The 14,571-nt window shown below is 39.4% G+C and overlaps 1 protein-coding gene across 2 annotated transcripts in view; it reads left to right on the forward strand.

Annotated features, from left to right (window-relative positions):
- Nucleotides 1–14,571, forward strand: part of MAP2K5 (mitogen-activated protein kinase kinase 5) — a 263,443-nt gene that overhangs the window by 41,826 nt on the left and 207,046 nt on the right. For both annotated transcript variants that reach the window (XM_001174814.6, XM_001174812.7), the window contains exons 5-7: nt 419–459; nt 1,375–1,442; nt 7,473–7,521. In XM_001174814.6, the coding sequence (XP_001174814.1) occupies nt 419–459; nt 1,375–1,442; nt 7,473–7,521 (158 nt within the window). The remainder of the gene's footprint in view (nt 1–418; nt 460–1,374; nt 1,443–7,472; nt 7,522–14,571) is intronic.

Below are 14,571 nucleotides of genomic sequence, written 5' to 3' on the forward strand. Positions count from 1 at the left end.
TTTGGCATTAAAACATCCTTTTCTCACCCCCCTTGCTCACAAAAAAATCCCTTAGCTCTTTTCAAAGTAGTTTAAGTGATAGCAGATATACAATGTAATAGAATGAGGACAGATTGCAGAAATTTGAATTATGAAAGGAATCTAATCATTTTAGCTCAGTTAACTTGATTTTTATGTTTTAAGCAGAAATTGGAATTTATATGAGGTGGTGTCAGAAAGCTCTTTGCATTTATAAATGCTCACTCCTGCAAGTTAAAACCCTGGTTCATAATTCCCACTTTGGGTCTTGGGAGCCACTTTTCAATCATTTCTCTCTGCTAATTTTGGTGTCACCCTCATTTCTTTTTAAACGATTCATTTTGAGCAAATTTGTAAATGGCCCTGATGTGTTCTACAATTTAGTCAATTACTGTTTCAGCCTGCAAGCCTCCTGGGGAACGGAACATACATGGCCTGAAGGTACGAATTTCAATAATTGTTTCAGTAAAGTTAGATGGATTTGTAATGCTGTGTTCCACTTATTGAAATGTCAAATAAAACTGCACTTTCTCAAGCTCTGACAAGCGATCCTTTTATTTTTTTTAAATGGGAGGTGGAGGGGGATTCATCTGTAGTATTTGCTCAGTATGTGTATATATTTGCATACTGGGGGTTTGGTACTGTATTTTCAATTATTTGGAATTGTTTTATTGGTCAGTGTCTTCAGGATAATCCTAGGTGCTGGTATCTACAAAGATTTTAGTAAGAATATAGACTTCATTTCAGTGATTAATTAAGCACATAAGCATATTGCACATGGAATACCCTCTCTTGACATATTTATGCTAGAAACATATATCTAGTTAATGTCTTTTCATTCTGTGTATTTTGAATTCTGGATTTCTGTTTAGGGCTTCACATCTGAAAGAAAAGCTGGCTTTTGTATTAGGCTCAAATATTTCATAATTAATTATTTGGACCTCATTTTTTAGTGAATAAGAAACATTCTACATACAGTGTTCTGCTTGGTTGCAGAGCTAGAAGGATATAACTTGAGGTTCACTACTAACCCCTGGGTATATTCTTAATGTACTTTTTGAACATACTGTTTTTATATGTATTCTAGACAGTGAGTTGGATTTTCACACTGTTTATGTCTCCTTTTTCATCACTGTTTAAGTATTTAATGGAATAATGACAGGAATAGAATATTATGTAATGTATGGGTTATACGGTTTTGTAACCTATATACTGAATAGACTCCAACTGTGGGTCTGTCTAGCAACAAGCTAATTAACCTTCATAGTGAAATGAGAAATTTGTGGCAAATTATAGGTTAATTAGAACTGTGTCCTCAGAACACAAGACTGATCAAGATTCTTTCTTTACTTATAGGTGAATACTCGGGCCGGACCCTCTCAACACAGCAGCCCAGCAGTCTCAGATTCACTTCCAAGCAATAGGTGCGAGCAAGCAAGTAAAGTGTGCCCTTGATGTGATTTATCTACAGAGTTGGGGTGGGGTGGGGAAGAAGCTAGAAAGAAATTTGACCAGTTAGATAACCTAGCTACATATTGACCAAAGAGAAAGGACCTCATATGGAAGGATGAATGTTTAGATTTAGACTGGGTGCTGAGAAGGCTCTCTGGGGAGAGTGAAGTTTCTGTTTTGACCTGAAGGATGAGAAGTACGTGAAGAAGCAGAGAAGGGCGTTTCAGACGGAGGGAAGAGGGTAGGTGAAGGCCCTGAGGTGGAGAAGGAGCTCGGCATGTTTGTGAGTAGGCCAGTTTGGCACAGGGAGGGGTGCTGGGTTGGGGAAGGGATTTGGAGAGAGGAGATGAGAGAGCAATAGGAGTGATAGGAGCTAAGGAGGTAGACAGGACTTATCATGCGGGGCCTCGTAGGGCCTGTAATGTTTGAATTTTCCTCTCGGTGCACTGGCGAGCAGTTAGAGGGCTTTTAGTAGGAGAGGGACATGGCCAGCCCTGTGTTTTTAAAAGATCCTCTGCCTGTGGTGTGGCGAATGAGCAGAAGCTCCCATCTAATCCTGCCCTCCTTTGATGTTTGACTTCCTACTCCTTGCCAAATGGTCATCAAACCTCTTACTGAACATCCCTGTCGGAGGAATGCACTTTATCAGCCAACGCAGCTTCTTCCCTTTTTTACTTGGCTACATCTCAGAAGGCTCTTTTTTGTGAGCTGAGATTTGTCTTTCTATAGCACCCGCTCATAACTTTTTAGTTAAGCCCTCAGAACGTGGTTGTTCCCTCTTCCAGGTCAACAGCTCTTCCAGTTGTCTTCCCTCCAAACACAGTTCTAGATTTTCTGTCTCAGTAAATTCTCCCACATCCAGTCCATTGCTAACTCCAGATAACTTGTCAGTCCTCCTTCACTGCTTCCTAGGCCTCCCTCAGTGCCACACCCTGTCAGTCCCCACACTTGTGGGTTCTACCTTCTGAGTAGCTCTGCATCTTTCTACTCGCCAGCATTCCTGCTGCTGTGTGGGTGGTTCCAGCTCTCCAGATCACTGCCACAGCCTCCTGAGAGTCTACTCCCTCCGTTCTTGCCCCATTCAGCCCCTCCTCCACCCTGCAGCTGGAGCCATCTTGCCAGTGTACAGTCCTGAGCTGCAGTCATTCCCTGCTTTAAAACCTTCACTGCTCTTCATGCTTTCAAGATGAAGTATAACCTCCACAGCAGGTGAGCAGTGGCCCTTCACATATGGGTGCTCTGTGTACTCCAGCTTGCTGGCCCACCTCTGTACCCCATCCCACCTGACATTCCAGCTTTGCTGATGAACACATAGTGCCCTGAATGGATCACTTTCTTCTCTCTACTGGGCCTGCACATTTTCCCGTTTCCCTGTTTCTTTTCATCCCCACCTTGACCTTCAGTCTGGCTAACCTTGGTTATCTTTGAGGACTAAATTATCTTCTGAGAACTGTCCCTGATTACTACCCATCTCCCAGTGCACACCAGGGACCTCTCTAGGAATTCCTATGATACCCCCTTCTTCCTTGTATTGTAGTAGTGAGCACATTGTATTATAATCACACCTGTCCTCCAGTACATTCTATACTATTTGAGGGCAGTGACTGTAGCATATTCATTGACAAAGTTCCAATTCCCAGCATGATGCTTGCCACATAGGTTATAGTCAATCATGTTTGAATGAATGAATGCATGAATGTATGTATGAATTACTTGTATTTCTTTTACATCTTACCTCTGGACTAAATTCTCCCAGCTCTTTCATCTTTTCTGATATGACATTATTTCTAGTCCCCTCATCCTTTTCTCTTCTTTGGATATCTCAGTGTCTCTCTTCAGGTGTTGTACTCAAGTTACAGTTGTAACACATTTAAATTTTAAAATGTTTTTATTTTATTACTTTTTTAGAGATGGGATCTCCCTCTGTTGTCCAAGTTAGAGTGCAGTGGCACAATCACAGCTCGCTGCAGCCTTGACCTCCTGGGCTCAAGTGGTCCTTCCACCTCAGCCTCCCAAGTAGCTGGGACTACAGGCTTGCACCACAATGCCTGATTAAGTGTTTTTTTTTTATTTTTTTAAATTTTTTAAATTTTTAGTTTGTAGAGACGGGGTCTCACTGTGCTGCCTAGGCTAGTCTCAAACTCCTGGCTCAAGCAATTTTCTCACTTTGGCCTCCCAAAGGGTTGTGATTACAGTCATGAACCACCACAGCTGGCCTTTAAGTGTTTTTAAAAGTGATTTTTGGATAGCTTAGGTCACCGTGAACATGCAGATGAATGAAATATTGAGTAAAGTGAGTCACAGATAAATTGTCAGGATACAATTTTTTCTTTTTTTTTTCTTTTTAACCAGACAAAGTTGATAGCCAGATACTAGCATAATGAATGAAACAGTATTTTCCTCTATTACTCTCAAAGCATGGGTTGTTTTTTCTTTTGCCTTAGGTGAATGACTGTTTATTAAACTGGGTTTACTAATGCACATGGTGTTCCTAGGCCATAATTACTGAATTCAAGTCCCATTGCCAAGGCAAGGCCTTTCCTAAACTACTTAGCTTTCTCCTTCTGTAAATTAGGATGATTAAACTTTCCATCTATCTACTGCTGGTGTTAGAAAGATTGATGAAGCTGTATTAGGAATCACGTTTTATTTCTTGGATGAAAGGCATTCTATAAATGCAATGAATCAAAATGTTATTAATTCAAGTTTATAACATAATGGAATATCTATGTAGAAACCTTGCCTGGGCTTTGTTTGGTTATTTGCGTCTTTACAATAATTGGAACTATCAACTGGGAGTCATTTGTGGGAAAACTAGGATCTGAATGTTTCCCAGAAAAAAATGTGTGTGTGTGTATGTGTGTGTGTGTGTGTGTGTGTGTGTGTGTGTGTGTGTGTATAAGAGATAGACGGACTTCGAGCAAGATCTGTACCTTAGAGGTCTGTATTTTAGTATCCTTTATAAATTAGGGATAATAACTATACCTAAAGTATAGTTATTATAAGGATTAAATTAGGATAATAAGCATTTAGCACAATGCCTAGCACATGGTCATCACTTGATAAATAGCAGCTGCTATTATTATGTTAACTGGACTGATTTTAGGCAGCTGTGTATTTTTTCCATATATGTTTCAGCTTTCATCTTATTCTACAAAATTGTTAATTGGCACTTTAGTGCATCGATTCTTAGTTGTGGTGGGACATTAAAGTCAAGAACCCTTGGATGAAGACATGCTTTATAAAATCTAGGAAAATAGGGACTCAGTCTCCATAGTTTACATTTGACCATAGCAAAAGTTTAAGATGTATTTAGAAAGAAGAGTAATTATAACTTGAAGTGGTAAAATGTGATCAAACTTGAAGTCTGAGATTCTCTCAAATGTAACCTATTAAAGGTACCAAATGGAATATGTGTATTTCATATTAGGTCTTGAGTCCTTTCTCTTTTTTTCCTTTTCTTTTCTTCCTTTCTTTCTCCTTCCTTCCTCCCTCTCTCCCTCCCTCTCTCTCTCCCTCCCTCTCTCTCTCTCTCTCTCTCTCTCTCTGTCTCTTTGTTTCTTTTTGAGACAGGGTCTCATTGCTGTCACCCCCCCATTCTGGAGTGCACAATTGCGGGTCACCACAGCCTCGACCTCCTGGCCTCAAGTGACCCGAGTAGCTAGGATTACAGGCACATGCCGCCATGCCTGGCTAAGTTTTTAATTTTTTTTAGAGATGGGGCCCTACTATGTTGCCCAGGCTTGTTCTTGAACTCCTGGGCTCAAGTGATCCTCCTTCCTTGGCATCCCAAAGTGCTGGGATTACAGGCTTGAGACACTGTGCTTGGCCCCTTTTGTTTTCTGATGTATTTATGATCTTAATGTCTTACTGCATTACTACTACTGCCACCACAGTATAATAATAACCAGAGCAGCGACCACCATTTATGGAACCCTTAGCATATGCCAAGTCATTGGGCTATATTTAAGGGTGAGAAGAGAGTGGAGTATATAGAATACGTAAGATGTGTCTGTGTTCTCAGGGAGCTCCCAGACTCTCCCCTGTTGGGGGAGGGTATGGTAGGAAGAAAGACATCTATACTGACAACTAGCATGGGTAGGTAGGTAAAGGGCTAAAGTGGATAGGTTAAGAATAGAGTTGGCTGGGTGTGGTGGCTCATGCCTGTAATCCCAGCACTTTGGGAGGCCGAGGTGGGCAGATCACGAGGTCAGGAGTTTGAGACCAGCCTGGCCAACATGGTGAAACCCTGTCTTCGCTAAAAATACAAAAATTAGCCAGGCGTGATGGCATGCACCTGTAGTCCCAGCTACTTGGGAGACTGAGGCAGAAGAATCGCTTGAACCCAGGAGGCGGAGGTTGCAGTGAGCTGAGCTCACACCACTGCACTCCAGCCTGGGTGACAAAGCGAGACTCTGTCTCAAAAAAAAAAAGTAGAGTTAACAGGCTTTATTATTATTATTATTATTGAGATGGAGTCTCGCTCTGTAGCCCAGGCTGGTGTGCAGTGGTGCGATCTTGGCTCACTGCAAGCTCTGCCTCCTGGGTTCACACCATTCTCCTGCCCCAGCCTCCAGCTGGGACTACAGGCGCCGGCCACCACACCCGGCTAATTTTTTGTATTTTTAGTAGAGACAGGGTTTCACCGTGTTAGCCAGGATGGTCTCAATCTCCTGACCTCGTGATCCACCTGCACCGGCCTCCCAAAGTGCTGGGATTACAGGCATGAGCCACCGCGCCGGCCCCTTAACAGGCTTTAAATCTCAAATAGAACATTGCTGGGGGAAGGTGCTATTTTAAATGCTACTCTACTAGTCAGGTAGATATTCACAGGTATAACTCATTATAAAGCTAGACGACTTAAGAGCTCCCCTTGACTACCATTTTTCTTCAATAAGGACTTTCACGCCAGGGGTGGTGGCTCCCGCCTGTAATCCCAGCACTTTGGGAGGCCGAGGCGGGCAGATCACCTGAGGTCGGGAGTTTGAGACCAGCCTGACCAACATGGAGAAACCCCCAGCTTACTAAAAATACAAAATTAGCCAGGCATGGTGGCACATGCCTATAATCCCAGGTACTCGGGAGACTGAGGCAGGAGAATCGCTTGAACCTGGAAGGTGGAGGTTGTGGTGAGCCGAGATCGCATTGTACTTTGCACTCCAGTCTGGGCAACAAGAGTGAAACTACGTCTCAAAAAAAAAAAAAAAAAAAAGGACTTTCACTAAATTCATCCATATGAGTGTTAACATAGTCATATATGTTCAGAAAACACTTTAATACTTCCTAAATAACTCTGGGAGCTGAGTCTCATACCCATAGGAAAGGAAAACCAGCTAAAATTTATTAATTTTATTTGTAAAAACACACCTGCTATGGGCAAGACACAGTGCTAGATTTTTTGTAATATTTAATTTTTCTGGTTACCCTATAAAATTGGTATTTTCCCCATTTTACAGAAAGAGGAAATTGAGGTTCAGAGAGGATAAGTAACTTGTCCCAGATCACACAGCTAGTGAATACCAGGATTTATTTGTACTACATATTTGCTTCCCAGGAAGCTGAATTATAACTTTTAACTGTGTAAGAGACCAGGACTTAAATTATCTATTTTGTCTTTTGAAGTTCTATAATCTTTATTTGCTGTGAATATTAGTGCTTAGCAGATGACATTGTCCACATGAAATTGCCTCTGAAAGGCTATCTAAAGGCAGTAGAACTAATGACCATAAAAATGTCACTGAAGTAGTTCATAAGATATTGTAGCTTCATCTTGACTGTAGGCTTCTTTATTGCTTTCGATTACTAACAGGGTTTTAGTCTCTTTATTTGATACCTTTTGCATTTGGCCAGTTACTTTTGAAAAAAATTTACATTGGGAGAAGGATGTGAAGAGTATGCTCAATCCCTATATGTAAAAGCAAAGGTGTATTTCAGTCTGGAATTTTCAGTGGTGTTCAGAGGTGTTGATGATCTTGCCACTAAAAATTATCTTTCCTTTTCAGCTTAAAGAAGTCTTCTGCTGAACTGAAAAAAATACTAGCCAATGGCCAGGTAGGTATTATTATATATGAAGATTTTCACATAATAATAACGTATTACCGTCCAGTTTTTGTATCCATAAGCTTATTAAACAGATAAAGAGTCTGTGAGTTTCCTGTCATAAATGAATAACATGGCTTAATTTGATTGGCAGAACAATTTGCAGCCCGTTTTTCAAACTGTGCTAATGGGTTTCACTCCCAGCAGATTGAAGTACCATGCACACACCCTGCTGCCATCTCAGTTTTTAAAAAGTTAATCAGTTCTGAACAAGTGTGTCAACTCGTGGGCTGTTGAAATGGCCCTGCATTCTGAGGTGACTGTTTCTTTCATTATCTTTGGGGAGAAAAGGAAAAACCATTACTTTCTCACCTTAGCTCCTTCTTTTGTCCTGAAACTAACGCTGGCTTTTTAGGGAGGCAGAGTGACAGCAGACCTTTGGCGTATAAAATTCCTGGCCTTCAGGAGACCTTAGTTTGCCTAGTAGACTGGCCATCTAAAGCTGACTGACCTAACCCAGCCAGTGAGGGACAAACGAGCCTTCAGGCCAGTTATTTCTTACTAATTTTGATTCAAGTAAATGGACACATCTGAAATAGTAGAGTGCTTTTAAACATACACTGGTAAATTAAGCTACCTACAGGGTCCTCGATTCTTCAGTAGCAACATAAATGCGTTTTAATGTTTGTTATAGTGGAAGCCCTTTGATAGCCTTGGAGGCAGGCGCCTGTCCATTGCGATCAAGCCTGCCTATTAGGCTGTATTGACTGAGACATGTGTGTCACTGCAAATAAAAGACTCTTATTGATTTTCTTAACTGCTGTCCACTTCCCGTCCATGTTTCGAAGGCTGAAATCTTAATTATCTCAGATGCTTATTCAGTGCCTTCACACACTGACCTCTCCAAGCCTCACTGGCATTTCATGAATCAAGTACTTGTAGTGGAGCATGTCAAGAAGACAAAGCCAGGTCCTCATGCCTGTCCTTTAATATCACCTGTGACATTGTGGCCTAATAGATGTGCATGCCTTAAAACAGTGCTGTATGGTAGTGCTTCTGGAGGCCTTGCTTATTTAGCACACAATTCCTTGAATACAGTTAGAAGAAATGAAGTTGATCTGCTTCTGACATCTGATTGCCATCCAGAGTATGTGAATTCTAGTCCTTAAATATCCTATATACAGCTAAGGAGAATCTAGTGTGGTGTATGTATAATCTTTGTAGTCTCAACATTTTAGATAGTATTTATCGAATACCTTTAACTTTCAGCAGCCAAAGGTTTGTTTAGATTGAGGTCCACATCTGTATCACCTCAGTGCCTTATATTTTGTTAGAACCAGCATATATAAACAAAATCTGACTAAAAGCAAAAATATTGAGCCTAGGATATTTATGTATCTTCAACATGCTTGCATTCTAGTTACTAATTGTAATTTATGTATGAGTCACTGTGTTCTTCAGCTGGAAAATATATTTCAAAATTGACATAAATTAAGAAGCTTTAACTACATTTGTTCAGCCCAGACAATGGAAAATAACCTGTCATAGACTCTTCTTTCAAAAATGAAAAACAGTTTTTTCCACTGCAAAAAATAAGCATTTTCATAATGTTTTGACAAAAATAAGCAGTCTCATAATGTTTTGACAGTAAGCCTAGTACCATAGATATCTTAGTGGCTTCAGTTATGAGGTTCTCTATATGGTGGGAGGTTGTCCTGGCAAGGATTTTTGACACTTAAATGTTTATTGCTTTCCCTTGGGAATGTGATAACCTCATATTAAATAATATGGCTTTTTTTTTTCTTTATAAGGATTAGCCTTTCTTACATTTACTTGCACTCAAAAAATTCCCTCAAAAACCAAAAAAACCCACCTTTGGAAGCTTTCAAAATGTCTCCTTCTAATTCCTTAATTCCTCAGTGCTATAGGATAACTAAACAGTGAGTGAAATTGCATTGCAGTGAGGTACTGTGCACAGTTGTAGGCATCAATAAATTTCTGGGCTGAACACTGACACCACTTGATAGGGAAGATAAAAGTCACATTTAATGATACTTTAACACTTGAGCATAGTTTTTTATTTTAGTGGTTTATGCTCTCAAGCATTAATAATGATTTGCCTTTCCACTAGCCTCCACTTAGATTTAATAAGGAATTCATATTAATCATTAAAAGAAAGGGACATGATTCTTCAAGATAATCAAATATTGACAAGTTAGAAATAGCTTTCTGCCTGGGTTCATTGATATAGGTTATGTGATATAAATATTTATTTCTTTTCTGTCACTCAGAGTAAATGCCACCAATTGATTCAGCATTGATATAGTGTCAACAGTTCATAAGAAACATTTGACTGGCCTGTGTTTTCCGATTAGTCTCTGCTCTATAAAGTGGGATTTACTAAATCTCTCCAATTGTCTGCTCATAGAGTGTGACTGCTTTCTGAAACCATTATTGCTTCGATTTGTGAAGCAAAGTTCTAGTGATGGGACTAGTTTCTGTCAGACCTTTACATATAAAATAAGGATTAATTGAGCATTTTTATTTTAATGATTTATAAGCGATAGGTACTGATTCTTCTTAACACAGACAATAAACAAAGAATATTTTCTGTGTTGATCCATAATTGAATTCCATTTCATTTTTTCCATTAATTTCATTAATATATTAAATCAAGCACTTTAAAAAAAGTTTAACACTTAGTCTTTGGAATGGAGACATTGTTTTCCTGTTATCACTTTATGTTGGAGTAATTCCATTTTTCCAGCTTAAAAAAATAAATCAGAAGATATTTTGGCAAGTTTTATTGAGAGCTATAAATCAGTCTCACTGATGTGTTTTCTGGATGTGTTTTTCCTACTTCAGTTCTAGTGTGGCATCATCTGTTTAACATTGGCCCTTGATTTGAAACTCATTAGAAATAGCCCAAAGGGTCAATTTGAAGAATTTAAAAAGTGCACAGTTACTCCAAAGATATGTGAGTTTGGCCTTTGCATCTCTAAAGTTATTTTTTCTTTTTTTTGTTTGTTTGTTTTTTAGATTTTATAGGAGAGGGTGGCAGTATTTTCCTATTCCTGATAAATCAAGTATAAATCTACTCAGATCAGATCTAGAACTAATTCTGGTCCAGCTGCATCTTTTGGCTGTTATTTTGATAACTTCAAAAAGCCTGTAGAAAAACTTTTTGTATTTGGCTGGGCGTGGTGGCTCATGCCTGTAATCCCAGCACTTTAGGAGGCCCACTTGAGGCCAGGAGTTTGAGACCAGCCTGGCCAACATGGTGAAACCTCTTCTCTACTAAAAATACAAAAAATTTGCTGGGTGTGGCGGCCCATGCCCAGCTACTTAGGTGGCTGAGGCATAAGAATAGCTTGAACCCAGGAGGCAGAGGTTGCAGTGAGCCAAGACTGCACCACTGCACTCCAGCCTGGGCAACAGAGCAAGACTCTGTCTCAAAAAAAACCCAACAACAACAGGAAAACCTTTTTGTATATAGAAAAAAAAGGGAGGGGAATATATATCTACTGTAAAATTTAAAAAGTTTAAAAACTGTATCATTACTAGTATATGTAACTCTTAGATTCTTACAGTTCATCTTGGATTGCATATGAAGAGTGAAACATAAATGAGGCTGTGTATGTAAGTCCAAACTACACAACAGCCTTCCTTTACCCACACAAACCCAACCTGACTCTGCCCATGGGTTGTTGCTGTCTCTGTTTCTTTTATGGCCCCTGCCTCTCTTTCAGCAGGAGCAGAGCTCAGTGCCAGTCATTTCTCTAAGGTCATTTGCTATCTTGGCAGTTGACATGTAATTGTAACTCCTGTGGCTTTTTCTTCCTCCTCCTTCACATCTATTATTCTGCCTTTTATTTACTTTTTTAGTCAAAACAAGGAACCTGGACTGTATTTAAAAACTACTTGGAATTGGCCGGGCATGGTGGCTCACGCCTGTAATCCCAGCACTTTGGGAGGCCGAGTCGGGCGGATCACGAGGTCAGGAGATCAAGACCATCCTGGCTAACATGGTGAAACCCCATCTCTACTAAAAAAATACAATTAGCTGGGCATGGTGGTGGGCGCCTGTAGTCCCAGCTACTCAGGAGGCTAAGGCAGGAAAATGGCGTGAACCCGGGAGGCGGAGCTTGCAGTGAGCCGAGATCATGTCACTGCACTCCAGCCTGGGCCACAGTGTGAGATCTGTCTCAAAAAAAGAAAAAAAAAGAAAAAAAAAAAAACTACTTGGTATTGTTGTTGAATAAAAAGCTCTCCTTCACCTCTTTTCAATTTAAAGAGCTGTGTGATTTTAAAAACATTTTTCTTCTTAAAAACTAACATCGTAGCTAATGAAATTGCTTTTAACTTGTGAGTGTCTTTCAGTTGATTGTTTACCATCCTGTGGGCCAGTGGCCATTGATAGGAATGTCCCTCCATACTTAATACCGGAGACAAACTGCTGAGCTATGATGTTGAACTGGAGTATACTGAAAGACTGAGTTTTTGACTAGCTATGTAACTTAAGTAAAGTGGACTAAATGGTCTTAGAATGCTGTAAATTTCTGTGATTTTTTAAATGATACTTGATCCCAACTATAATATTTAAATACAATATTCCATAAGCTTCTAAATATCATTTTCTTATATAATGAACACTCTTCCTATGCTTCATTTTGAAAAGTCGAATTAATATCCTTATCTAAATGAAAAAAGCAGAGATACTACTGGTTGATTGTAGATCCCTTTAATGATTTTTTCATAGTTAAGATCAATTAAATTAGCCTATTTGATAAGAGATATGAAGTTCTAAAAATATTTTTTGTAAGCAATTCTTGGGCTCTGCTTTGTTTTTCCCATCCCCCCCAAATTTTTTTACATGAGGAGTATTTGTACAGCATATAAAAACTAGAAAATACAAATAAGCAAAAAGAAAAAGAATCTGATATTTTTTAATATTAAAACACAGTCAGGCCGGGCGTGGTCGCTCATGCTTGTAATCCCAGCACTTTTGGGAGGCTGAGGCAGGCTGATCACCTGAGGTCAGGAGTTCGAGACCAGCCCGGATAACATGGTGAAACCCCATCTCTACTAAAAGTACAAAAATTAGCCGGGCATGGTGGCGTGTGCCTGTAATCCCAGCTGCTCGGGAGGCTGAGGCAGAAGAATCATTTGAACTTGAGATGTGGAGTTTGCAGTGAGCCAAGTTCACACCACTATACTTCAGCCTGGGTGACAGAGTGAGACTTCATCTCCAAAAAAAAAAAAACTAAAACTAAAACTAAAAAACTGTCAATCATTTCACAGGCCAAAGGTTTGCATAACTTTAAAACATTGTAGAAAGACATTATAGGAACACATTGCTCACTTTTTATAGATACTAAGTGACATGGTTCCAGAACTTGCTCTTCAAAACCATTTTTATCTTTATGAGACTCTTGCAATCCTCCTGGTTATCTGAAGGATTCCATATTTGTCTTGATTTTTTCCATTCTTGAATTTGTTTAGACAGTGTTAATTAATGCACATGCACATACACTTGAAATAAACATTCTCCCTCTCCCCTCCTCCTCCCTGCACTCCTTCCCCGCCTGTGCCCTGACAGTGTTGGATGCTTACTACTCCTTGTTAGGTTGGAGTGCTGGGAATGTGGATTGGGTAGCTTCTTCCCTTCTCTTTTCCCTGTAGTGGATATAAGTGGTAAAAAGACTATGATGTCAGAATTATATCATTTGAACATGCTCAGAGACATGCCATACCTACCCCTTTGCCTATGAAGTGGTGGAGGGGATATGACTGCAGACTGTGGCCCCTCCAGAGTGTAGACTCTATCTACTACATAGCAACTTCCTGCTTACTCTTAAACCTTAGTGCCACAAATGCAGAATTTGTGTACTTGAGTGAGTGAAATGTCTCTCGTAGAAATTTATGTCAAGCCGTGATGAGAGTGTAGCTTGTTAGTTAATAGTACAAATCAGGTTGTTACGGACATGTTTAGATTACCTAGAGAAATGTTCTAAGGGAATTAGCCCCAGTGGCCTATTTGTGCCCACCAATGGATACTGCTATTTACATTTCCTTCATTGATCAAAGTAAACCAAACAGCAACTCTGCTAGTTTAGCATCTCGTCACTTTATGTGCTACTTTTCTTCATGCTGCTTTAAAATTTATCATTCGGTCCAGAATAATGAGATTTTATTTTGTTTATGCCACACCTTTTATACAGCTTAAAATATTTTTTTTCTGTATTAGTAGTATAAAGGTAGTGATGAACAGAATTCCCCTCAAATAGGAAAATAGTTGCCAATTGTTCTGGCATGTCTTTCATTACTTCACTGACCCTAAATATAATAATTAGCTGATTGTAAAGGGCATCAGTCTGGTTGTACTACAATTAAATTGGGTGCTGGATTGGCCTTTACACATTAATCTGTCAATATTCTTTTAAGGATTGGTAAAATGGCTTGGAAAAGAAGCTGTTTCTGTTACCTGCATTGTACTCCTAATTATCACAGCTCTCTGAAGCTTCAACTTCAGAAATGTGTAGAAGGAAAATATTTCCCTTGGTAAACGAACCCTTGCTTTATTCAATTGGTGGAAGTTTAGAGTAGAGCAAAATATTTAAAGCTTTGCTATACTGGTCTGAGAGCAAACTATTTTTTTTCCAAGTGATATTGAATTAAAAACTCCATCCATTTTCTGCCCATGCAAGGCAGTGCAATTCCCTGGAAATTGATTTTTTTTTTTTCAGGGCTTACAGTGGCTTTCCCCAAGCTTTAGCTATATGGAAAAGAACACCTTTATTAAATCCACTTAGTGAATAAAGTTGGCAGTTAATTTTTAAGCATCTGGACCAGTGTGTAGAAAATTACTGAATGCATCAAATAAAGTCTGACTAGTCTTAAAGTCATTTGATAAATAATTATATAGGGAGCTCTCTAAACTCTAAAACATTATTTTATGGGCACCTACTATTCATAATACAAATGAGAGTAGTTATTTGTGGTATAATAGGTTTTATAGAACCTTGAAAAACATGCAAACTTATATATAAAGTTACGAAAATG

Source organism: Pan troglodytes, chromosome 16 (assembly GCF_028858775.2).
Source record: "Pan troglodytes isolate AG18354 chromosome 16, NHGRI_mPanTro3-v2.0_pri, whole genome shotgun sequence".
Classification (NCBI taxonomy): domain Eukaryota; kingdom Metazoa; phylum Chordata; class Mammalia; order Primates; family Hominidae; genus Pan; species Pan troglodytes.